Source organism: Diaphorina citri, unplaced genomic scaffold (genome assembly GCF_000475195.1).
Source record: "Diaphorina citri unplaced genomic scaffold, Diaci psyllid genome assembly version 1.1 scaffold1, whole genome shotgun sequence".
Taxonomy (NCBI): domain Eukaryota; kingdom Metazoa; phylum Arthropoda; class Insecta; order Hemiptera; family Psyllidae; genus Diaphorina; species Diaphorina citri.
Window position 1 is genome coordinate 791,480 of NW_007377440.1, and position 27,032 is coordinate 818,511.

General features: G+C 39.0%; 3 protein-coding genes across 4 annotated transcripts in view; all 3 read left to right on the forward strand.

Moving 5' to 3' along the window:
• Positions 1-485: 485 nt before the first annotated feature.
• LOC103506276 (asparagine--tRNA ligase, cytoplasmic-like) lies at positions 486-2,234 on the forward strand (the record flags this gene model as incomplete). Its single annotated transcript, XM_026826208.1, has 3 exons — positions 486-753; positions 1,522-1,671; positions 1,990-2,234. Coding segments are annotated over 3 exons (663 nt in total), but the record flags the coding sequence as incomplete, so codon positions are not given.
• A 6,202-nt stretch (positions 2,235-8,436) lies between these two features.
• Positions 8,437-11,085, forward strand: LOC103506377 (40S ribosomal protein S16). Of its 2 annotated transcripts, none has more exons than XM_026821617.1 (4): positions 8,437-8,578; positions 9,374-9,418; positions 9,912-10,041; positions 10,940-11,085. In XM_026821617.1, the coding sequence occupies exons 1-4, from the start codon at positions 8,564-8,566 to the stop codon at positions 11,068-11,070; spliced, it is 321 nt and encodes a 106-aa protein (XP_026677418.1). In that variant the 5' UTR covers positions 8,437-8,563; the 3' UTR covers positions 11,071-11,085. The 2 variants fall into 2 exon arrangements, with proteins under 2 accessions (XP_026677418.1, XP_026677450.1); XM_026821649.1 differs by having other exon boundaries at positions 9,912-10,032; positions 10,931-11,085.
• Positions 11,086-14,815: 3,730 nt separating this feature from the next.
• LOC113469115 (protein prickle-like) overlaps positions 14,816-27,032 on the forward strand; it is a 23,941-nt gene continuing 11,724 nt past the window's right edge. Inside the window, exons 1-3 of the mRNA XM_026826755.1 lie at positions 14,816-14,830; positions 15,502-15,619; positions 16,271-16,329. Coding sequence (XP_026682556.1) covers positions 14,816-14,830; positions 15,502-15,619; positions 16,271-16,329 — 192 coding nt within the window. The remainder of the gene's footprint in view (positions 14,831-15,501; positions 15,620-16,270; positions 16,330-27,032) is intronic.

Here is a 27,032-nt window from a genome sequence, read left to right on the forward strand (position 1 = left end):
CAGGATAGGAGGAAAGCCAGCCGTTCCGAGAACGAACATTATCCCCGCCCCGGGCGGGAATCGAACCCGCGGCCTAGCGCTTACAAGGCAGACGCACTACCAACTAAGCTAACTAGGCTGGCAAAGAGAGAAGGAAGACAGGATAGGAGAAAGCCAGCCGTTCCGAGAACAAACATTATCCCATCAGGATAAAATCCGCCCGGGGCGGAAATCGAACCCGCGGCCTAGCGCTTACAAGGCAGAGGCACTTTTTTGCTTGTGCAAATTTCAAGCCTGAGTTCGCATGCGTCGATTCACTTGTGTAAACTGGCTTGCACAAGTATACCATATATAAAAAAATGTATGTTCTGAGTTTTTTATCGATCAAAAATAAATGGAAACTTGTTTAAAAAAAAAAAAAAAAAAAAAAAAAAAAAAAAAAGGGCTTGAGTGTATGATCCCACCTTAGGCTAAAGAAACAAAGTATTGACTTGTGTTTTCTTTGATCACAGAAATACCAACTCATCGCTAAAGCTCAGCTGAAGAAGGTGTCCAAGCTGGCTGCCCGGGACAACGCCAAATCCGAGTCGAAAGCAAAGAAAGAAGAAGAGGATGCAGAGAAGCGAGAAAAGAACTTGGAGGAGGCCAAGAAGATTGTGCTGAAGGAGGATCCTAGTTTGCCTCCGGCTGTGAGAATTAAGATCAAGGATGGTGAGAAGTATCGGGATAAGCGGGTGACGATATTTGGCTGGGTGCATCGTCTGAGAAGACAAGGTATGTAATGAAGAAAATGAGTTTCCATGGCAAAATGAGTTTCCATAGCAAATAGAATAGAATATACCTTGTTTGTCCTGCTCGAATGAGACTAAAAAGTCCCTTTACCCCAGCAGTCTAAACAAGGTCTCGTTTATTTTATGGGTTTAATATTGTACAATCTTAGTTATTACAATAGACCTTGCTTAATTAAAAAAAAAAAAAAAAAATAGAGTTTCCTAGTGACCCCAAAGACCTAAAAAACACAACCCCCGAAATACCGCTAATTATTCGTTTTTGTCATACGAGTAGGTATTTGAGCTCTTCATGCCAAATTTCAAGTCTTTAGCTCAAACCGTTCTCGAGATATTTTGTTTACACTGTAGAGACTAGACTGACAAATTTTCAAAGGTTTGATAGAGGGAACTGTAACTACTAAGAAGGTCTTATCGTCCCGAAAACGAAGAGAGAAGGAAGACAGGATAGAAGAAAATCTACTGCTCGTAGAACGAACCTTATGTGTTTAGGATAAAATCCGCTCCGGGCAGGAATCGAACCCGCGACCTAGCGCTTACAAGGCAGACGCGCTACCCTCCGAACTAACTAGGCTGGCAGGGTAAAGATAAGGTTCGTTCTCGGAACGGCTGACTTTCTCGTATCCTCTCCTTTTCTCTTCTATGTCGGTACAATAATACCTCAGCCGGTAGGTGCAGTTTCCTTTATCAAACCTCTTGAAAAAAAAGAATAGATTCCGATTTTGATCTTTTTCTTTTCGTCTCTGCTCTTCAGGCAAGGGTCTCATGTTTGTCACTCTCAGGGATGGATCCGGATTCATTCAATGCGTCCTAGCTGATATTCTGTGTCAGACCGAACATGCCCTCCTACTCAGCACAGAGTCCTCGGTTCAATTCCGTGGCCGGATAGAAAAAGTTCCCGAAGGTAAGATAAAAAAAAGAAGAAAAAAAAAAAAAAAAAAATGGATTCAACTCGGGAAGTTATTTCGTTTTTATTTAACTGAAACTCACCTGAAGTTAAGCGACGTTTCGCGTGCTTGGTATTCAGAAAACATGAAGGTGCAACTGATTCACCCTTCCTCCTATGCCATACCTAGTCTGGCTGGGGAACCTTAAACAGGGAGGATATCAGCCTGAAGTTTCCCTTGCTAACGGAATAGCTAAGGTTGAGTTAACCCCTTCTCACTCAGATCTTTATTTTTACAATCATCTACCCCACAATCATCAATCCGTTATCTTCCAGGTAAATCCGCCCCGGGCGGTCACGAGCTGAAGGTCGACTACTGGGAGGTCGTGGGTTTGGCTCCGGCGGGCGGCGCGGACGCTATTCTGAACGAAGAAGCGTTGCCGGATGTGCAGCTAGATAACCGCCACATTATGATACGCGGCGAGAACACGTCACGCGTTCTACTCATGCGCAGTGTACTGCTGCAGGCCCTGCGCGCGCACTTTGCTGATAGAAACTACACAGAGGTAAATATAGAATAGAATATACCCTGATTATACTGCCAGAATGAGACTGAAAAGTCCCTTTACTCCCGCAGTCTAAACAAGGTCTCGTTTATTTCATGGGTAAATTTTACTATAAAATTACATTTTTTAAGCCAAAGACAAACAAAAATAAATAGAAATAAGTACGCATGCGCAGTGTTTTGCTACAGGCCCTGCGCGCGCACTTTGCTGATAGGAACTACACAGAGGCAAGATATTTATTTATTTATTTCTCTCGTCAAAAAAAAAGGGGTTTGATCGATTGAACTGTAACTGCTAAGGTCTTATCGTCCCAAAAACGAAGGAAGACAGGATAGGAAAAAGCCAGCCGTTCCGAGAACGAAACTTATCCCTTCAGGATAAAATCCGCCCCGGACGGGAATCGAACCCGCGGCCTAGCTCTTATAAGGCAGACGCGCTACCAACCACAAGCTAACTAGGCTGGCAACTTTGCCGATAGGAACTACACAGAGGTAAGTTATTTATCTATTTATTTGATAGAGGGAACTGTAACTGCTGAGGTCTTATCGTCCCGAAATTGAAGAGAGAAGAAATATTGGATAGGAGAAAGCCAGCCGTTCCGAGAACAAACCCTATCTCTTTATAGTAAGTTATCATTTCTGCCAGGTTTAATGAAAATTGGACGAATCGTTCAAGAGTTATAGTGAAAGGCCAGCCTCGTTAGCCTAGTTGGTAGTGCGTCTGCATTGTAAGCGCTAGGCCGTGGGTTCGATTCCCGCCCGGGGCGGATTTCATCCTGAAGGGATAATGTTCGTTCTCGGAACGGCTGGCTTTCTCCCATCCTGTCTTCCTTCTCTCTTCGATTTCGGGACGATAAGACCATAGCAGTTACAGTTCCCTCTGTCAAACCTCTTTTAAAAATATATATATATATAGTGAAACGAAAGCGATAGTTCTGTAAATAATCTAAATGTAAACTCGGCCGCCCAGTTAGTAGATTGGAGGGTAGCGCGACTGCCCTCTAAGTGATAGGCCGCAGGTTCTATTCCCGCGAACTTTATCCTAATAAGGTTCGTTCTTGGAACGGCTCGCTTTCTCCTATCTGTCCCCCCTCTCTTCTATTTCAAGACGGTAAGACTTCCATTTTTACGGTTCCTTTTTTTTTTTTTTTTTTTTTTTTTTTTTTTTTTTTTTTTGGTATTACTTTGTATTACATTAAGTATAGGGAACCTAGACCTACCCTGCCGTCACGACACCACGACCTACTGTACCTGCACCCACTACACCACGACCTACACCGGCCACTAGTAAGTAGCTAACAAACATCATCTCCTGGAAATTCCAAGGCACAAGACTCAGGTACTGCATGTACCTATGGTAACTTTTAAGGTGTGTCCACACGTAAGTAGTCGGTCCATCGATGTCGACTGAACCGTCCACACTGCCATGACAACATAGATTTACCTCGTCGATCGACGGCCGGTCGATTATATGGGGACTTGGGGACACAGCTAAACCAAGTACAAGCATATTTGCAGTTAAGACTATGAAAGTATGGAATGGAGGAGTTGCAATCGGGAAAATATTATTAATAAAAGGTTGATTTTTACGTAAAAAGTTGTGAAAAAGTAACTTTAAAAGGTCGAAATTTCAATTTTTATTTTTAATTTATTTTTAATTGCCGTTCTAATGGAAAAATTCAAAGAGTTGTGACGTCAGATTTCACGTCAGAATGCGCAGAAACGCTTACCGTCCCGAAAATGCGCAGTCATGAATTATGACGTCATCGCCTACGGGAGCGTATGCCGTGACGTCAAACTTCACGATTTACCGGTATTTTTTAAATCGATTTCTTGTTAAAACTCTGTGCCTTAAATATTTATGTATAGATTTCTAATGGGCGGGGCCACAATCGAGTTTAAACTACCTCTCGGATTGACCAATGGGGGAGTTGCAATTGGGAAAATATTACTGATAAATGGTCGATTCCTACGTAAAAAGTCGTGAAAAATCCAAACCTGAGGTCAAAACTCCGAAAAAATGATTTTAAAAAGGTCGAAAATTCAATTTTCAATTGCCGTTCTAATGAAAAAGTTCAAAGAGTTGTAACGTCAGATTTCACGTCAAAATGCGCAGGAAAGCTTGCGCACAAACAAACGAAGCGGGAATCATGAATTATGACGTCATCGCCTACGGGAGCGTATGCCGTGACGTCAAACTTCACGATTTGGAGGTCCAGGTGCCAGAGCCAGATACCAGAAATCTTACCGTTAAGATTCAGTTTGGAGTGTGTGCGAGACAATTTTTTGTTATCTTCTTTCCTTTTTTATGTAATGTATAAATAAAGACCCCCCTATTATTCTAATAACAATTCTATGCTTTTTTTTTCTTCACGCTTTTTAAGTTAGTTTAAGGGTTGAGTTAGTTTAAGGGTTTGAACTGTGGTTTTGCTTATGGGAAACAGAAGGGTGTCAATTGCCGATGCTGGCAAAGTAGAAAATTTTAAGTATTTTCTATGGCTATCAGATTGAACAAGGTTTGTTTTTTGGGGCCTACTTTTTTATATCAACCATTTTTATTGGGAAGGAAAATAAATCTTAGCTGTCGACGTATTGCACTTTAAAACACATGAAAAATAGATAATCCTTGGTAGGTACCACGAACTTGATCCATGGAAGAAAAAAAATCGGATTTTGAAGTCATTCAGTGAACTGCTCAGACGGAAAGTTATTTCATTACAAAATCAGAAACATCAAACACTTGTAATTTTAATTCATCATCCTTTCTTTTTCCCTCGAAAATTAATATTTTAAAATCGCGAAAAATTATGAAAAAAAGTGCTTTTATCTTGAAACATTGAAAATCCTAATGCCTCCTTTTTCTCTGCTCACAGCGTGGGTTTTTCTTTAGTTTTCTAATAAAACTTTTAATTAATGTTATTATTAACACACAAATGCTTTCAGTCCACGTGAGCCTTTCACTCTACTAATTAATTATTATAATAGACTCTTGAGTAATGCATGAAGATATTTTTTTGGCTTTATGGTTTTCTGGACAAAATTTGCACCACCATTTTCGTGTTCCTGGTAAAAAGACCTACCTCTTTCTATCAAACTTCTTTAAGTTTGAAGAAGAAGAGAGAAGAAGAGGATTTCTTTTGAACTTTCCTTTGTTGATAGATAAACAAGCTGGGTCCGTCCCTCCGGGAATTTTTTAGCCCGTAGTTTATTCGATCGTGATTAAAGAAAAACCATGTAATAAAGAAAATCAGTTTTACGTACTAGGTACCTATTTCCACTTCAAGTACATTTTTAGCAGAAAAACTTCGGTAGAAAAAAAAAAAAAGCTTTTCGTTTTTTGTGCATCGTCCGTAACGACCTTTTTGCGCAGTTGCGCGCTCTAGATGGTTTTCACGTTTCGTTCACGTTCTTGTTTTTGTTTACATTCCTTCTTTTCTCCTGTTTCTTTGGTCCCAGCTTTGTGGTTTGCTGTCCACGAAAAACTAATTTAAAAGCAGGAAAATGACTTCGACAAAGGTAAGTTTGGTATCTTTTAAAACATAAAATGACAGAAAAAGTCATCCTTTCTCTGAGACTGCTCTTAGAATTTTCGTGGTCCTAGAAATAGAGTTTCTATCGAGGGTTTTCAATGATGCCTCCTCGGCTAACCTCAAAATGGATGGTCTACGAAACACATTTTCATGTGCTATTTGTGAATATATTTGCTCTAAAATGACATGTTTCATCGAAAAAGGACATTTTTTCCTCTAAAAGTACAAGTCCCAAGGTTGTCCTACGTTGGGTCTGAGTATATCAATATGTCATGCTGTAGGACCCATGTCACATGAGAGGACCAATTAATACCTACATACCTCTCAAACTTTATGACCAAGTTACACTTTCTAGTCCAGTCTCTTTGGACTAAGTGACATCATCTATCATTAAATAGATCAGTTGCGCTTACTTGGGTGATGTTTCAAAGCCATAGAGCAGGAAAAATGAGGACCAACGGAATTTTTCTTTTTCTTCTACGACTTCTAGATACCAAGATAAATCAATTTAAAAAATACCGGTAAATCGTGAACTTTGACGTCACGGCATACGCTCCCGTAGGCGATGACGTCACATCAAATGTACGAGCAAAGCTCCCTTGCAGGCAACGCATTAATGTGTTTGTGCACATACGTTTCTGCGCAATTCTTTCTGCTCCTCCGCTAGCGCGCTTGCATAGTGGCGCTACCTAGCGGACAAAAATAGCAACTGCGTTATTTTTTTTTACTTTCTATTTCTTTTCAAATACCTACGTATTCTGCAAATGTAATAGAAAGTCGTGTGATGTTCACAGATTTTTATTTATTATTATTATTGGCAGCAATAGCTTAACACACTCACCTATCATTATTTTATCTATGTATTTGACTTTTGTGATGGCTTCATGCTCCTTCTCCAACAGCTGTGGTAGGGTCCATTTCTTCATAGGTCTGGAAAACAAATAGTTATGCCAAATAAAATTTGCCCAAATTCCAACTATGAAACGGGGGAGAAACAGAAAGGGAAAGAGTACCTGACAAACAGCACTAATTGCTATCTATTTTATGTCCAAAAGAGAGCCTGAATCAGTTATGAATGTTTTATAAAAACACAACTCAAAACTTGTATCGAAAGCAACACCATTTTCAATCTTTATTAGAGCAACCAGCAAATGATACTGACCAAGAACAAATTTGAAATAAAACTTCCTTCTAATATTGGAATGATGAATGGAAATATGTGTCTGATGATCTTCACAGTTTAAACTCATTAGATATCATCTTATTTTATCTTATCCTGCAGTATACCTACATACCTGGAAGGCAGATGTTTTATTTATCAATAGACCTCACAAGCTCAAGACTATCCTAGATCAAAATAGAGTAAGGTAAAACACCCAGTCATCGACACCCTTAAGGATTTTTTCATTTTTAATTTGCTATAACTCGTCCATTTATTGAGGTAATTAACAATTTTCGACCTTTTACAGTTATTTTTTCGGAGTTTTGACCTCAGATTTGGATTTTTCCCAACTTTTTACATAGGAATCGACCATTTATTCATAATTTTTACCCATTTGCAACTCCTCCATTATTATGATAGTCCTCTCTCCCAGGAGTACAAATTCAAAGATATGTATGATTTCTAATCAGACCTACTAATATTTTGAGAATGCTATTCAGTTGTCAGTCTCTTGCCAAGCATGCTTCAATTCAATAGAAGTTTCTCCACACCTTGTAAATCTGTTCCCTGTTGTATGAATGTCTCAGCTCAGCACACTCTGCCATTCTCACATTTTACTCCTTGTATACAAAATTATCATGTTGGGCTGTTTGACATTACATTTTGTGTGAGGAGTAAAAAGTGGTGTGTGTAAAGTCATTCAAGGAAAAGGTAGCTTGGCCTTGTCATGTAGTGAGACCACAATCTTTGCATTTCTAACCTACAAACTAATAGTTTAATTTTTCTTTCTTTCAGCCCCCAAAGGTAGCCATTAAGAGTGTCCAAGTTTTTGGACGAAAGGTAAATATCAGTTTAAATCAATATTTTTGCGTGTTTATTCTAACTCTTTACTTTGGGCTGGCAGAGATTTCTCAAGTTTTGTGTACTTTATAGGTAGGTAGGTGCTTAAAACTGAGCACTTGATACTTTTTAATGCATCTACAGGGTGGCTGGGAAAGAGATTCTTCTGATTTTAGTAGTACAGTACCTAAACAACCATTAGGAGTGTAGGTACCTAATTCCTTTAGGGCTCCAAAACTAACCAAGTGTTTTTCATAGCTACCTACCTATCAACTGTGGTACACAGGTTGGTATTTCTACCTACCAAATTTATGTATTAAAATCGGACTAACCGAAGCTCCAAATTTTCTGAGCCTAGCCTACAGTAAAGGAGAAAAATGAAGCTCGAGTGGGGGCCTGGGCCCCCTCGCCCCCCCCCCCCAGATACTCCCCTGAAGGGTCATGCGCGAACTTTGGTCACGTTCAACCAGTGGTGCCAACCCAACTTCAAAGTTACTGAAATGGGGGTGAAAAAAAGAGTTGAAGCTCTCATTTTTGGAGGTTAAAAATGAAAAATAATGGAAAAATATCAGCGTTTTACGTACTACCTATTTCCACTTCAAATACATTTTTTGCAGAAAAACTTCAGTAGAAAAAAAAAAGTTTTTCGTTTTTTGTGCATCGTCCATAACGACCTTTTCGCGCAGTTGCGCGCTCTAGTTTTCACGTTTCGTTCACGTTCTTGTTTTTGTTTACATTCCTTCTTTTCTCCTGTTTCTTTGGTCCCAGCTTTGTGGTTTGCTGTCCACGAAAAACTAATTTAAAAGCAGAAAAATGACTTCGACAAAGGTAAGTTTGGTAACTTTGGAAACGTAAAATGACAAAAAAAGTCCTCCTTTCTCTGAGACTGCTCTCAGAATTTTCGTGTTCCTAAAAATAGAGTTTCTATGGAGGGTTTTCAATCATGCCTCCTCGGCTAACCTCAAAATGGATGGTCTACGAAACACATTTTCATGTGCTATTTGTGAATTATTTGCTCTAAAATGACATGTTTCATCAAAAAAGGAATTTTTTCCTCTAAAAGTACAAGTCCCAAGGTTGTCCTACCTTGGGTCTGAGTATATCAATATGTCATGCTGTAGGACCCATGTCACATGAGGACCAATTAATACCTAAGATATACCTCTCAAACTTTATGACCATGTTACACTTTCTAGTCCAGCTCTTTGGACTAAGTGACATCATCTATCATTAAATTATTATGATAGTCCTCTCTCCCAGGAGTACAAATTCAGAGATATGATTTCTAATCAGGATACTAATATTTTGAGAGTGCTATTCAGTTGTCAGTCTCTTGCCGAGCATGCTCTGCATGCTTCAATTCAATAGAAGTTTCTCCACACCTTGTAAATCTGTTCCCTGTTGTATGAATGTCTCAGCACACTCTGCCATCCTCACATTTTACTCCTTGTATACAAAATAATCATGTTGGGCTGTTTGACATTACATTTTGTGTGAGGAGTAAAAAGTGGTGTGTGTAAAGTCATTCAAGAAAAAGGTAGCTTGGCCTTGTCATGTAGTGAGACCACAATCTTTGCATTTCTATCTACAAACTAATAGTTAAATTTCTTTTCTTTCTTTCAGCCCCCAAAGGTAGCCATTAAGAGTGTCCAAGTTTTTGGACGAAAGGTAAATATCAGTTTAAATCAATATTTTTATTTCACTTCCCTCTTTTCTCTAGGGACTTTGGGCCTGTTATTGATAGAACCATTCTGATACTGATAGACCCATATCTGAGCAGTATTGCTTGGTAGTTTTATATTAAATTGTGAAGTACATAATCAAAAGGATACATGCTACATTTGCTTTCATTCTGATACTGATAGGATAGACCCATATCTGAGCAGTATTGCTTGGTAGTTTTATATTAAATTGTGAAGTACATAATCAAAAGGATACATGCTACATTTGCTTGCAAACTGAACTCCCTGTTTGAACCCCATGTGTGTGAGGTTTGGGTCCAAAGCACTATTGGCTGAAGTCTCATTGAGTTGCAATAAAAAATGGTTGATAGTTTTTCTCCCTTTTTTCAGAACACTTTTATTACCAGACAACATTTCAGACTCAGTTTCTTTCTTATTTATTTTACACAAACTAACTCATCTTATTGGTCTCGTTTCAGAAATCTGCCACAGCTGTTGCCTACTGCAAAGAGGGCAAAGGAAACCTGAGAGTTGATGGACGTCCCCTGGAAATGATCGAACCCAAACTGTTGCAATACAAACTGCAAGAACCCATCCTGTTGCTCGGCACAGTTGCAATAAAAAATGGTTGATAGTTTTTCTCCCTTTTTTCAGAACACTTTTATTACCAGACAACATTTCAGACCTCACACACATGGGCTTCAAACAGGGAGTTCAGTTTGCAAGCAAATGTAGCATGTATCCTTTTGATTATGTACTTTAAAATTTAATATAAAACTACCAAGCAATACTGCTCAGATATGGGTCTATCAGTATCAGAATGATTCTATCAATAACATTATTTATACTTCTCTAGGAGAAGAAGAGATTATATATTTTTTAAAAAACACATAAACAATCTGCCAGCCTCTGGCTGGTTGCCAAATAAAAAACATTAAGCCAAATAATATCTGTCAAGTAGCAACATTATTTATTTTACACAAACTAACTCATCTTATTGGTCTCGTTTCAGAAATCTGCCACAGCTGTTGCCTACTGCAAAGAGGGCAAAGGAAACCTGAGAGTTGATGGACGTCCCCTGGAAATGATCGAACCCAAACTGTTGCAATACAAACTGCAAGAACCCATCCTGCTGCTCGGCAAAGACAAATTTGCCGGAGTTGACATCAGAGTCAGAGTAAATGGTGGAGGTCATGTTGCACAGATCTATGCTATCAGACAAGCTATCTCCAAGGCACTGGTCGCCTACTACCAGAAATGTAAGAATACTTGATTGGCCTACATGGAGGCTTTCTAGGCCCCTTCCTTTAAGAAGAGGACTGAAAATTGACATTGAGGCTGGGTTTCACCAAATTTCTTTTTAGTCCCTAACAACCAGTTAGCTTAACAGCCCTATCTTAAGCCTATACAAATCAAATGAAACTTAACAAACTGCTAGGTAAACAGGCCACAGGCCTTCTAGGGACTGAAAAAATGTTGGTCAAATCCACCCTGACTCTGCTCGGCAAAGACAAATTTGCCGGAGTTGACATCAGAGTCAGAGTAAATGGTGGAGGTCATGTTGCACAGATCTACGCTATCAGACAAGCTATCTCCAAGGCCCTGGTTGCCTACTACCAGAAATGTAAGAATACTTGATTGGCCTACATGGAGACTTTCTAGGCCCCTTCCTTTAAGAAGAGGACTGGAAATTGGCATTGAGGCTGGGTTTCACCAAATTTCTTTTTAGTCCCTAACAACCAGTTAGCTTAAGAACCCTATGTGAAGCCTATACAAATCAAATGGAACTTAACAAACTGCTAGCTTAACAGGCCACAGGCCTTCTAGGGGCTGAAAAAATGTTGGTCAAATCCACCCTGACTCTACATTATGGTGTTCATGCTAGGTTAAAAGGCCACAGGCCCTCTAGGGGCTGAAAAAATTTGGTCAAATCTCAAACCCTGACTCTACATTATGGTGTTTATTAATGGCTGAATTACATGAGGTCAGTAGGTAGTTCAGCTACTCCACTGCCATCTAGTAACGTTGGAATGTTACTGGATACCAGTGCTGCTTAAACAAGACCAGTAGCTGTACTGCATAGTGGCCTTTTGTTTGGGCACTTAGAGTTGAGTATGGTGAAAATTTGAAGAAAATTTTAATAAAAAAGTGTAGTTTATTACTCTTGAGTTTTTTTTTTTTTTTTTTTTTTTTTTTTTTTTTTTTTTTCTTTTTGTTGGACCAACCGTGCCCCCAAGGATGCAAGGATATCTTTTGTAAGTCTAGCTTATTGTAGGTATGTGAGGCTGTTACCATTGTACAGTAGTCGACGGCCGTAGATCGATGTCGACTGAAACCGTCCACACTGCCTCGACAACATTCACCTTGTCGATCGCCAGCCGTCGACCATGTGTAGACACAGCTCAAGGATACAAAAAATTTCAATTCTAAATTTAAAGTCTTGAATAAAATTAGGTAACCTAACTTCTACACTCCCAGAAAGAAAACCTCATCTCCAGGACAAGGGAAGCAATTTATTCCAAGAAAAAATAAAGTAAGTAGGTAGGAAATATAAATTAGGTAGGTATACTTATAGGTAGAAAATAACTTGAAGAAAGTAACAAGTATAACTTGTCTTTACATTATAATATTTTTTACTATCGAAATTTTCCCGTAAGTATTATAATTTGAAATCTCTGATGTCGTCGATATAATTTCAGTTCAAGTATCTTATTAAAAAGTTTCCTGTATTAATTTAACTTTTTTTTTTTTCTTCGATTAACCCATTTGGGACATTTATTTTATGGACAGACGCTCTTCGAATTGAATACAAGCTCTGGATTTCTAAAAAGAGCACAACTGGATTTCTAATAACCTGCCAACGTTCAAACCTGTTAGGCCGAATCGGGATTTATTCCACCTCTCGAGGTCTGGAATGAAAGTCACAGACTGTCATCAGTTTTACAGATTAGAACAGGCGATTGATCAGAGGCCCAAAGGTAAGAAGACAATGGAGGAACAATTTGAAATTTTAGCTGTAAAATACGGGATAAAGGTCATAAATGACTCGTAAAAGGCCGATTTGACAGTATATGTAACGGTTAAAAGACTGCCTCTCACAAGGTTCGGGGTCCATTTAGTTCGATCAATTGCCTTCTGGAAAGCATTCCGTCATTTGCTTTATAGCGTTTCATATTTTTTCTTTCAATTTGTGCTAACCATTTCCCTTGCTCTCTTTGTGTCAATTTTGTTCAATATATTCTATTCTATTCTACCCCTGCCCTTCTTTTCTATCCCCCTTTTTCCGGGACATCTTCCCATAAGGTAGCTACCTACCTACCTACCTATTATACCTAATATAATATGGTGCAATGTGGAACTAAGCGGGTTCCAAGTTTTAACTAAAGTTTTTATTTTTTAGAGGTTTGACAGAGGGAACTGTAACTCCTAAGGTTTTACCGTACCGAAATCGAAGAGAGGAGGACGGGATAGGAGAAAGCCAACCGTTCCGAGAACGAACCTGATCTGTTTAGGATAAAATCCGCCCCAGCCCTATGGGGCACCCCTCAGAATTGTATATCATTATGAAGACCTGTTTCTAATCTACATCATCGTCAACATTGAAATCTGTATCATCGCTAACATCGCGAGTAATTTAAACCATCGCAAATATTTGAAATCTCGCCTAGATGTGGAATCTAGATATTTAGATTTAGACAAGATATGGAGGAATCTATGTAGATTCGAGCTGAAATCTCTCCTATCAGGCGATTAGGAATTAATTCTCCCGTGTAGTTTTTAATCTAGTGTTCACGATCAATATCAATGGGTTTACGTGTTGTACCGCTGCTTTGATCAATGTGGCGTTTACAGTGACGTGGGGTGACGTTTTTAAAAGGGTGAAGCTTAGAAACCGCGGATGCGGCAGCGAGCAGACGCATGAACATCTCCTGGTATGCGGCCAAATGGAGACGACATGCACTCACGCAGATCTCCTTGCGGCAAATATCTAAACATAGAGTTTAGAAAGATATGAGTGAGACCAAAAATTATTGGGCCTTAACTCTTTTATTTTCATCTTCGCATTTTTTTTTAACGACAGATTTCTAGCGCTGATATGACGGTCTTGAAGCAAATACGTACAGTACAGGCATAGGAGATACAGCACACAGGTATAGAGACACAGAGGAATCCCATAAAAAAGACGTAAAACACGATGAAATATTAGGTCACTACCAAACCTATAAAATAACAACTCAAATTACTGGGGAAGAAATATTTGATGAGAAAGAAGAGGACACAAAAAGTATAGGGAAGCTATAAACCCATATACCGTATGCCGATCTGCTGGTGGTCTAAAGTTGTGTTCACACATCGACAGTCGTCGATCGATGTCAACTGAAACCATCCACACTGCCTCGATAACATAAATTCACCTCGTCGATCGACGGCCATCGACTGTGTGTGGACACAGCTTTAGAAATTAGAATCCATGTTCCATTTTAAGCCTGATTCACACTATAGTGCCAGTCAAGGTCCGGTCACGGTCCAGTAACGGTCCGATCAAATGATTGTTGAAGGCAAGTAAATGCGAGTGTACACACTAGACGTTCTAGTCAAGGTACGGTAACGGTCAGCTCACAGTCAAAATTTGGAACATTCTCGCGACGAATCTTTTTGATCGGACCGAAACTGGACCGTGACCGGAGCGAGACTGGCACTATAGTGTGAATAGGCAGCGATCAAGCAACGATCAACATTCCTTCGTTCAATTTTCAAAGTACGATGTTATTTCGCGATCGTGTTTTTTAATACCTAAAACTCATAATAAATTATTTAATTTCTTATTCCAAATTTGTTTTCTCTCTTTCATTTATTTTATTTATTTTTATCACTTTATTTATTCTTTCTTCATTTATTCTTTATTTATTTTATTATTGCAAGAGTGAAGTGAGACAAATCGTACCACAGATTAGCGATTGCAGCTAATTCGAAATTTGTGAACTTACTCAGACTCATTTTACAAAAAAAAAAATCAAGATAAATAATAAAAAATAATTAAAAAAAACTACGCCTAGGACTAGGACCAACTAGAATTGAAAGAAAAATGACCGAAGCATGAACGTTGCTTGAACGATAGTGTGAATACTCAATCTTTTGATCGGACCGTGACTGGACCTTGACTGGCACTATAGTGTGAATCAGGCTTTACCTAGCATGCTCCATCAAGTTGACAACTCTATATGCAGTTCATTCTGCCTACGACCCAACGCTATGCCACGACTATAGGACCTACATTATGTATAATATTGATGTGAAGTAACCACAGACCTGCAGCACAGATCTTCCTACGTAGGAGAACTGCACACTCTACAACAGTGAACCATCATTTGCATCACATAACATGGCAGGAAGCAAGGTAAGTATAATAAGAACCTAGATACTCCCTGGGCAGTAAGTATATCCATGGAAACCAAAGCAAATTAGACCAAACGGACCAACATGTAACATGCAACTCGTTATAAATTTGTAGCATCGCTCTCTATAATTAAACTATCTATCGCACTCGATAAGAGTAGTTTAGTAGTAGCGGTACCCAAACCGTGGAGTCTGCGGACTTATAGGGGAACATCCGTGCCGTACCCCAAAAATACGCTATTGAACGAATAAAACAGCAACAGTAAATTTTTAATGCTTTTGCTACAGAGAGCCTCTGTGCCCGAGAGGATATCACACTAGACTTGCACGCCGGAATTCCCGGGTTTGATTCCCGGTGGTTCGAAGTTTTTTCGGCTCTATGCTTAGAATATGGGGTTCTCTAAGAACAATCGATTAAAGAAATGCTGCAAATGTTATATCCGTTGTTCAAAAGACCGAAGCCGATGCACTAGATCCTATGGTTGCAGTGCAACCAACCACGCTGTAACCGTTGACGTCCGAAGATCGAGTCCGATGTACTGTCTTTGGTTGCAAGTGCTGAAACCGTTTCAAATGTTACAAGTACATCCGCTGCAACAAAGACCAATTCGTTGCAACCGTTGCGTTGTACCAAAGACCAAAGGCATGTACTCGATAATTCCTTGGTTCCAGTGCAACCAATCAATGTGTAATCGTTGCACCGAAGATCAAGGTCAATGTACTATCTTTGGTTGCAAGTGTTGCGTTGCACCCAAGACTGATGCACCAGATCGTCCCAACTTTGGGATCTGCTCGACTCTTCATGTATAACGGTAGTACGTAAGTATCAGGAGCTAGGAGTATAATTTACGTAGCGTATAATTTTTATAAAAAAGTTAATATTGAATTCCTCCGGGTGCTTTCCCAATCAGTCCAAATCCATTCAAGGTTCTCTTTTGAGAAGAGGTTTGATAGAGGGAACTCGAAATCGAAGAGAAAGAGGAAGACAAGGTAGGAGAAAGAAATCCGTTCCGAAAACGAACCTTACCTGTTTAAGATTAACCCTGGGCGGGAATTGAACCCGCCATCTATATCACTTTTAAGCATGTACGCTACTTCCCAAGCTAACTAGGCTGACTGATTCACAACCGAGCACTGAGCTGCTGAGCTCAGCTATAAAGCTCACATCTGAATGCAGAGGACGCGGACGAAAGACCCAAACAACAAAAAAAAAGGCATTTTCTTTCAACTATTGCAATTTTTCATCCACATACATACATACCATTATACTCCCTCATACACATACAGACATAGCTATCATTATCATTACATGGACTCATCATGATTCAATTCATAGAGTACAATAATGTATCAAGTAGAATCATTCATATAGCAGAATATGAAGAATGGATCATACATCTTAGTTTCTGATATGACCACTTCATCTTCCATTCTTCTGCAGCTGTTCCTAAAGTCATAGGAACTTTGGAGAGTATCAGCTCATCAAATGATACCTTTGAGGTAATTATTACTTTAACGATTGATACGAACCTCTTTTCAATGAAATGCCATAGCCATACATAGAGAAAAGAGTAAAAACAAACTTATTCTCTTCCTTATGGCTAAACAAATCCGTCTTCGGAACCCATAGCCATAGAAGCTCCGAAATTGGTATTACTTATACAAGTAGGTACCTACACCCATTTTTATGTTTGAATTTTTAAGGGTTTATACAACCATTTTGGAGAGCATTTACTTTCAGATTCCCGAGGAGCATTGATTTCTAGGTTTATCGCAAAACAAGAAAGGTTTTAGAAGTAAAACATGGATAGGTCAATGAATCAATCCAAAAGGAAAGAAAATCCAGGAGAAGCGAAGACATTAAGTCAATGTTGAGAACCCCTTAAAGCTCTACTGGTTCTTTACAATTCCACACACCACCAGCACAGCACAGTATAGCATTGCTTCGAATAGTGGGCACTACTAATACTAATATCAGCATAATGTGCTTGGAATGATAAGTTTGAGAAGTTTATGATCTAAATATCACTCAATGAATCAGCACTCTCTGCTTATAGTAACGTACTCTTAGATGTGTCTATTATTATATTGAATGTGATCTAGGTACTCTCAGATCCTTGCTGGTGTTGCTACTATGATATTTATCATGTAACAAGTTGGTCTGTACACACATACATACATTTTACAGGGTGGACCAAGGTTACCACTTACCATTAAAGGGGCGTTCTCGCTTCAATCTTTGGTTGAAAGACTGCTGTAGCGACATGAAGATATGGATATGGGCATTGATTGTGTTTCCTTTATCGATGATTTTTGAAGAACATGGGGATTGATATCGTATTGTGATGTTGAAATTCCGATATGTATTATAAACGCACAGAAGTGTTTGATTTATTTAGAAAGTCCTCTGATTCATTCTCTACCTACTACTCTTGTTTTTGTGTCCTCTTGACTTGAAAGTGATTTTTTTTTTTTTTTTTGAAGCTAAAAGCTCGCAAACAACGGGAGCAATATATTAATAATATTCTCAATTCCTCACTGTGAAACGCGGAAGAAGCTCGCGAAACAACGGGAGCAATATATTAATAATATTCTCAATTACTCACTGTGAAACGCGGAAGAAAAAAGGCTTGTAAAAAAGGAAAAAGCAAAAGAAATTAATTTATTGAGTTAAAAAAAAGGTTTCTGATGTAATGAGAAGGAAATTTTACGATTTATTTGCAGGAAAAAAGCATTCGTATTTAAAGATTTTTTTTTTTTTTAGAGGTTTGACAGAGGGAACTGTAACTGCTATGGTCTTATCGTCCCGAAATCGAAGAGAGACGGAAGACAGGATAGGAGAAAGCCAGCTGTTCCGAGAACGAACATTATCCCATCAGGATAAAATCCGCCCCGGGCGGGAATCGAACCCGCGGCCTAGCGCTTACAAGGCAGACGCACTACCAACTAAGCTAACTAGGCTGGCAGTATTTAAAGAATATGATAGTTAGGGACCTAGGGAATTTGAAATTTTAGGGGGAAAAGAAAACTACAAAACGTTCATCAAATAACTAGGTGCCAGCCTAGTTAGCTTAGTTGGTAGCGCGTCTGCCTTGTAAGCGCTAGGCCGCGGGTTCGATTCCCGCCCGGGGCGGATTTTATCCTGATGGGATAATGTTCGTTCTCGGAACGGCTGGCTTTCTCCTATCCTGTCTTCCTTCTCTCTTCAATTTCGGGACGATAAGACCATAGCAGTTACAGTTCCCTCTGTCAAACCTCTTTTTTTTAAAAAAAAATAAAATAAAATAACTAGGCAAAATCCAAAAAATTCTACTTATAACTATTGAGCTATTTTGGTTATCACAGCATTAAACTTCCTTTTACCTGCCTCGGTGATGTAGTGGTCAAGGCGCTCGCCTGAAAAACAGGAGGGTGTGGGTTCAATCCCAGCCGAGGTATGGAATTTTATCCTCAATATAATTTGAGAATTTGACCACAATTAGTAGTAGCCTACTGCTGGAGTAAAGGGACTTTTCAGTCCTATGCGAGCAGTATAAATAAGCACTATTATTATTAAATAGGTAGGTAGATAGGTACCTACATAGGCAGGTACCTACATATGTAGGTACCTACATAGGTCTGAACAGCGATAGTAGGTACGTTGAATACACTAGTTCCCCAGAAGTTAAGCAACGTTGCACGTGGTTTTTATCCGGATGGGTGACTATATTAGGTGATCGCATACTGCTGGCTTTTCCCGGCTCAACTTAGGCTGGGTGTTGACTGGTAATTCCTGCATTCTCGTCTACCAAAATTTGAAATTCTTGAACTTGCATGGTTTTTTCCATTTCATTTCGGTATTTCATTCGACATTTTATTATTTCCTCTCTTCTTGTTTTAGTTTCTCCTTTTTTTTTAATTTTCACTCTGATGTTTTTAATTTGTTCATTAAATAAAACTTCAATTCCGCTCTCATCTCTCCCTCTCCCCATTAACTCTTCTCCTCCTCCTCCTCCTCCTCCTCCTCCTCCTCCTCCTCCTGTGTATGTGTTATATCCACAAAAGTTGTGAAAAAAAGCTCTGCTTTACCACAAATAATTCATGATTTGATTTTGATTCATGCCAAGTTTATGTTTTACATTGTTTGTTCTCACTTCTCAAAAAAATTATGGTCACCCTAGGTATGCCAGAACCCACAGGACTTTGTCTGGAAAATTTTGATATTGATATCGTATAGATTTTTCATATTTGTGAGGTATTATGCTTTGTAAAGCTGTGTCCACACTTAATCTATGTTGTCGAGGCACTGAACGGTGATCGACGATCGACTATGTCTGGACAGCTGGACACACCTTGACAGATTTCTCTGAGTAAAATAAAATCACCTCAGCTACTGAGGGTTAAAAATGGTCAGTATGGCTATGGTAGTCCATGGTGTGAGTGGTAGATATGAATGGTTTGGGACTACACTGACTTCAGTATACAGTCTACAGTGTTTGGTAGCTAAAGCTTTGTATTTGGCATGTGGCAAAATGATAACTTTGTAAGGTGAGGTGTTGGAAATTGAAATCAGTGGCTCTCAAAATGTGGCCTGTGTTGGGACTCCTACCCAATTTTTAATGACCGTATTAAGAGATGCGTCCTAACTTTATGACATGTGGCTTTTGGCCAGTTTTCGCCGTAAGCCCAATGTTAAAAATATCTCAAAAGGTAAAGCCAAAATTCACACAATCATAGGTCAGTGGTCGGATTTTGTTGTGATATTTCCATCACGACAGCATCTAATTTTCAAACATTTAGGATTACACAATTTTGTCCAATGGGCCTCAAATTCCCATCGATATAAAGCAATAAAGCTACTTGTAGGAACAGACGAGACGGACCCTGAACGGGAAAACCTCAAAGATTTTCTGCAGATGAAAATTGCATGTCTCATTCTGAAGGGAGAAAGGGAACTTTGGACATCGAAGGGAGAAACTTATGCTTGAGTTCTGAGACCCCCCTGCTTGAGGTCTGAGATTACATGTCTCATTCTGAAGGGAGAAAGGGAGCTTTGGACACCCCTGCTTGAGGTCTGAGATTACATTTCGCGAGTTAATGGCCCGTATCTAAACTCGGGCAACATTGAACACAGGGGAGGTAGAAGCAGTATTAGTTCAATATAATGGCCTTATACCTCATACCGCCTTTGTATACTAATCTGCGAAATACAAGCTGTATCCACACTTGCTCAAATGACTCAAATCCCGTTTCTTAAAACGGTAACACATGGGCAAGGAAGGAAACATCTAGGAGGCAAGATTGGTCCAGTGGTAACGCGTTCGCTTGCCTAATATCCAGAAAATCCTGAAATCAATGCCCAGAGTCGGCAAAAAAGTTGCATTCGTATTTCGATTGCGAATATTTCAAGGAGTTGTGTACTTTCTGGTGGTTCTTGTGTTCACCTAGGACTTACATAAATGTGAAGTATTGTGTCCCTTGCCCAACTGATAAGGTACATGAACAGGCAGACATAATGCTACTGCGGCACAAACAACCATACCAACAACAACAACAGTCGTCCGTGTCGCGGACTCTGCTCGGGGAGGACGTGGTGCGGTTCCCGACCTAAAACTATAGAGTTGAACAGTGAAGTGAGGTGGTTTCATTCTGGACGTAGCTTAACAATTATGGCACTGGTCGGGTGGTGGTTCAATGTCATAAAGTTTGGATTGGTTCTTAGTTCATATCGGTAGTGTGGGTGTATTTGGCACTCCGACTAACTTTTGGTCTATTTGTTATGTGTTTGGTCTATCCTATACCTTATAACGTATCAGGTATGTGGTTGTGGTCTACCTTTTTTAGTAGTTCATCTATCTCTTATGTATCGTATCTATTTTCGACACTGTGCAAATACATAAAGCAAGTTAAGTACTCATTTACTCATTCATGTACGTAACTTAAAAAGGCCGGCGGCCAGCTACACTCCGACTATCGGACAGATCTGTGTGTGGCCGGAAAAGTTTCAGACTGTGTGAGGGACCTAGCAGTTGGAAACTTTGAACTGATGGGCGGAGGGTAAGTGGTGGGTCTAGTAGTCATAATAACGGTCTTTTCTAGTCCAAGTTTGTGATCCTGGTAAAAAGACCTTTAATTTGATATATAGGTCGACCAGGTTTGGATAAGTCCTTCTATGGGGACAGACAGACGGACAGACAGACCGACACCGAAGCGAATACAATAGTCCGTCCACTATACCTTTTATTATTAGTAATAATAAAGGAAGGACGGACTAATAATTGAATTTTACATGTTTGTAGGTAGGTACGCGAACGAAATAGTAGATAATATAGTCTCTACTCTCTAAGTAGATAATACCATCTAGGTAGGTATATGTACCTTAGCATGTGGATATTCTGTTATTTTTAAGGCTTCTATCAGATTTTCAATTTTCGATGTCTCCTTTTACATGGATGCTGAAATTGAATTTTGATAAGATAAAGCAGAGAAAGGATTTTTCTCTTTGATATTTTTTTCCTCTTTTTCATGTCAACCTCCAATAATTTGCCTGCGGCTTTGAAGGATTAGATAATTCAGGTCCTGATAGTGAATAGAACGAAGAAACACAGCTAAGGTTTTACATAGGTTGTGGCGTTTGCAGAACAATCCAAACTAATGGACATTTGATATAGGGAATAGGTACAGAATGTAGGTAAACTGCCAACAGTGCCAAAGTTTGAACGTTCATATCACGTTAAATACACTCGTTCTCGTCCGATCACTGAAGTTAAGCAACGTCGAGTTTGAAGAAAACTTGGGAATGAGCTGGAGCCAAATTCCCGGATATACTTTACCAGTTTACCCCCTAAAACTTATCGATCCTAACCTAAGATGAAAAGGACAAGAAAGAGGGAATGGAGAATTTCTTATGAAAATAGGTAATATTAAGACAGAACATTATCTATTGTTTCACTGTATGTAAAATACGATCTCCATAACATGCTTTCTATAAAGGGATGTTTGTCTCATACCCATACGGTGGAACGAGAGAATATTTTCGAAAACAAGGGAGTAGGGAGTATATTTTAGAAATACCACAATTAAATTTCAGTAGACATGTAAGTAATTTTACTTATATGAACTCCTTCCACCCCTTTCTCGGAAATTTCCTTATGTCCGCGGTTTTTACATAAGGAAAGACAGGGAGGGTATTTTCTTATTACATTGCTGTCTTTCCCTTCCCAAAGCTTGTACAAAATATGAAGGACGCAAAATAGAACAGTTGCGCTTACTTGGGTGATGTTTCTAAGTCATAGAGCAGGAAAAATGAGGACCAACGGAATTTTTCTTTTTTCCTACGACTTCTAGATCCCGAGATAAATCGATTTAAAAAATACCGGTAAATCGTGAACTTTGACGTCACGGCATACGCTCCCGTAGGCTTTTTTTGGAGAGTTTGATTTAAAATATAAATACAGAAAAAGAAAGTTTCGCTGTTTATTTAATTTACTTTTATTTTATTATGCAATCGCATTGTGAGGGGGTGTAGGATGTAAGGATAGGTATATGCTGAGGGAAAAAGAAGAAAATTCAGCCTTCATGTTGAAATGCATATTAAGAGTAGGTATTTGAGAAATTACTTCAATTTTTTATGGTGTCTTTTTTCTTCAGAAATAAGAAGAGAGGTAGATAGCCACCTACTAAAATCAGTAACGTATCTAGTGATTAGGCGCGGCGGTCTTCGGATCTTTCAATTGCCCCCGGGGCCCCACCGCGGGTCGAACTTCATCCTAAACAGGTAAGATTCGTTCTCGAAACAGGTAAGATTCGTTCTCGAAACAGGTAAGATTCGTTCTCGAAACAGGTAAGATTCGTTCTCGAAACAGGTAAGGTTCGTTCTCGAAACAGGTAAGATTCGTTCTCGAAACAGGTAAGATTCGTTCTCGAAACAGGTAAGGTTCGTTCTCGAAACAGGTAAGATTCGTTCTCGAAACAGGTAAGGTTCGTTTTCGAAACAGGTAAGGTTCGTTCTCGAAACCCGTAAGTTTCGTTCTCGAAACGTCTGGCTTTCTGCTATCCTGTGACAGGATTTCTGTCCTACTTACTTCCTTTGGGACGATAAGACTCCGCTAATACCGTTCCCTCTGTCAAACCTCTTAGAAAAGTAAAAAGTCTTGTGTTCTGTCTTAACTTTCCAAACATCCTGTGTTTATAATTCCGGATGAACTGATATGTAGGTAATTTGATCGCAAGAAAACGAAAATGACAATGTGTATGAGTTTGCATTATTTATTTTTCTTCGAGAAAATAACAAAAAGACGGGAAAAAAAAGGGGGAGAGTGGGATAATTAGGATGTTAATTTTCGTCTTGGGTGAGGAGAAAGTACGGTAATTATGAGGAGAGAGGAAAAGGAAAATTGTAAAATCAGTGACTTGGGTTGCAAAACATGTTAGGGAAAGAGATTTTCCTACAGTGCAATCCGACTTTTAGATTGACGCTTACAAAGCGGCGGAGCTGCCCTCGAGGCTTGAAAAAAAAACTTGAATATGAAAATTTAATACCTACCTCCCTACTGACTTTTGCCATTTGGTTCAAACTTTTCTTTTCACTTCTTGACGAGCTTATCAAAGTTGAAAACCCATACATAATCTTATCCCCCATCAGCGTACAAATACAAGATTACCTACCTACCTCCCTAGTAGGTAATTATCTACTTGATGTTTTGTGAACAAACTTGGGGATTTCTTTAATTTTCCGTCTCCTGCCACCTTACGTATTCAGCAGTGGTGTATAACTTGTTTCTTTCGTTGAAATTAAATAAATGGAAACTTACTTCTTTCGACCAATGGGAAAATATGTAGCTCCATATGTATGTACATTTGTACATAGGACACATAGGTATTCAATTCATTGATATTTAACTCAAAGATAATCAGCCTATTTAGCTTGGTTGGTGGAGCGTCTGCCTTGTAAGCTCTAAAGCCGCTAGTTCGATTTCCACCCGGGCCGATTTTATTCTAAACAGATAATGTTCTTCCTCGGAACGGCTGGCTTTCTCCTATCCCGTCTTCCTTCTCTCTTCGATTTCGGGACAATTAAGGAGCGCGGTAGCGCTCCGCCCCGCCAAGTCAAGATAAGACCTTAGCAGTTACAGTTCCCTCTGTCAAACCTCTAAAAGTCGGATTGCACTGTAGGAAAATCTCTTTCCCTAATATGTTCTGCAAACCAAGTCACTGATTTTCCAATTTTCCTTTTCCTCTCTCCTCATAATTACCGTGCTTTCTCCTCACCCAAGACGAAAATTAACATCCTAATAATTATCCCACTCTCCCCCTTTTTTTTCCGTCTTTTTGTTATTTTCTCGAAGAAAAATAAATAATGCAAACTCATACACATTGTCATTTTCGTTTTCTTATGTTTGCGATCAAATTACCTACATATCAGTTCATCCAGAATTGTAAATTATGCCACAGGATGTTTGGAAAGTTAAGACAGAACACAGGACTTTTTCCTTTTCTAAGAGGTTTGACAGAGGGAACGGTAGCGGAGTCTTAAAAAGAAAAAAATGGTGACAGGGTGCCACAAGTTTAAGGTGGAAGAACTCTATTATTGGGTTACTTTCCCTGATTTAGGCTGTTGGAATGCTATATTATAGTGTCGAGCTTCCCGACATAGAGTTACTTTACATTATAATATTTTTTACTATCGAAATTTTCCCGTAAGTAGGTATTATAATTTGAAATCTCTGATGTCGTCGATATAATTTCAGTTCAAGTATCTTATTAAAAAGTTTCCTGTATTAATTTAACTTTTTTTTTTTTCTTCGATTAACCCATTTGGGACATTTATTTTATGGACAGACGCTCTTCGAATTGAATACAAGCTCTGGATTTCTAAAAAGAGCACAACTGGATTTCTAATAACCTGCCAACGTTCAAACCTGTTAGGCCGAATCGGGATTTATTCCACCTCTCGAGGTCTGGAATGAAAGTCACAGACTGTCATCAGTTTTACAGATTAGAACAGGCGATTGATCAGAGGCCCAAAGGTAAGAAGACAATGGAGGAACAATTTGAAATTTTAGCTGTAAAATACGGGATAAAGGTCATAAATGACTCGTAAAAGGCCGATTTGACAGTATATGTAACGGTTAAAAGACTGCCTCTCACAAAGCAGGAAAAAAGTTCAAGACAGTATAAGGTAACATTTTTGGATTTTTTGGACAAGTAAGGGTTAGCTGTTATTTCTTTATTCCATTTTTTTTAAGCAGGGGAAAAAATTGAACAAAATCATCATACATATTAAATGTGAATTCCGGGGGAACCCCCAAAAATATCGTTTCGATCTACCCAATTACAGCGAAAAAAATAACAGCTTGTCATTTTTGAAATAATATTACACTTCTTGACTTTTTTTTAAGATTGCGTAAATAACAAGCTATCATGAGCTCCCTTCATCGATGTAAACAAAATGAGGAGGTTGACAAAGTTGATGTTCTTTCCTCTTCCTTAACTCTATGATTTTTCCTTTTGTGTGTCTGTTTTCTCCATTACCTATAGATGGAAAATAAGGTACCTGAAGAGAGATCTTTCCTTTAAGATGTTTGATAGAGGGAATTGTTATTTCTAAGGTCTTATCGTCCCGAAAGAGAAGAGAAAAGAAAACAGGATAGGAGAAAGCCAGCCATTCCGAGAACGAACCTTATCTGTTTAGGAGAAAATCCGCCACGGGCTTGAACCAAACCCGCGACCTAGCGCTTACAAAGTGGACGTTCTATGGTGCTTTAGTATATCTATTACCTAAAGGTTTTTTTCTAGTTTGCTAGGTCTATTTTTTCCTTAAAGATTGCGTAAATAACAAGCTATCATGAGCTCCTTTCATCGATGTAAACAAAATGAGGAGGTTGACAAAGTTGATGTTCTTTCCTCTTCCTTAACTCTATGATTTTTCCTTTTGTCTGTCTGTTTTCTCCATTATAGATGGAAAATAAGGTAGGTAGGTACCTGAAGAGAGATCTTTTCTTTAAGATGTTTGATAGAGGGAACTGTTATTTCTAAGGTCCTATCGTCCCGAAAGAGAAGAGAAAAGAAAACAGGACAGGAGAAAGCCAGTCGTTCCGAGAACGAACCTTATCCGTTTAGGAGAAAATCCGCCCCGGGCGTGAACCAAACCCGCGATCTAGCGCTTACAAAGTGGACGTTCTATGGTGCTTTAGTATATCTATTACCTAAAGGTTTTTTTTCTAGTTTGCTAGGTCATTTTTTCCCGTCTGGAATTTTAACACTGATTCGCCTTTTTGAGGATATTGATTCTGCCTCTACTCTCTCTCTCTCTCCAAGCTCTGCTGCCGTCTGGCAATGTTGATTAAGTTAAGACCGTAAAACAAGGCTCGAGGGGAGGAGGTAAATTCGTTTAAAAAAGTGCAAAAGATTGCACGGAAAAAAAGCCTGAAAAAAAAACTGAAAATAAAAGTAAAATAATCAGGTAGGCATATCAGACGAAAGTGCAATCGTCTTTTGCTTTCTAATTTAACCTTGTTTAACCCTCCCCCCCCCCCTTGAATCTTCCTAATATAAACGGACTACATGTCCTATTTTGACAGTCCTTAGAGCCTTAGACTGTAAATAAACATTTCTGGGTATCATAACGTTACCAAGTACCTCCTTTGCCGGTCAAAGCGCATTAAAATTTGGCTCATTTTTTCCCTCCTCAGTGTACTATGTTTGTGCCAATAAGTGGCTGTTTCCAGCCTGCCTTGTAAGGCCTAGGTTGCTGGTTCGATTACCGTTCTGGGCGGACTTTATCCTACTGGTTGTGGTTATGTACCGGGTAGGACCTTTAAGTAGAGAAAGGCTAGGAGGAAGAAGAAGAAGAAGAAGAAGAAGGCTTGCTAGGACTGTGGAAAAAAAATCAAATCAGGCCTAGTCTAACTCAGTGCCTACATAGCCAAAACCACACTGATAGAGTTCGTTCTAGGAACGATTGGCGCTCTAGGAATGATTGAACGAGCCTCTCCAATCTCCTTGATACAAATAGAGGGAGAGAGAGTAATAACTTTGCATTTTTTTTTCTAGTTTGGAATAATAAAAGGGTTTAGCTCGTAAATGTTATTTACTTTAATGTAGCAATATTAATAAATAAATAAAATAAATGGGGGAAGAACCGGGAGTGAAACAATGGTAGGCATTAGGTTTTTTTTTTTTTTTTTTTTTTTTTTTTTTTTTTTTTTAACACTGATAAAAAA

Excerpts from the sequence above, each read along its gene's own strand:
- LOC103506377 (XM_026821617.1), top strand. Across the intron at positions 9,419-9,911 it reads TCCAAGTTTTTGGACGAAAG|AAATCTGCCACAGCTGTTGC; the intron begins GTAAATATCAGT and ends GTCTCGTTTCAG. Across the intron at positions 10,042-10,939 it reads ACCCATCCTGTTGCTCGGCA|AAGACAAATTTGCCGGAGTT; the intron begins CAGTTGCAATAA and ends CTCTGCTCGGCA.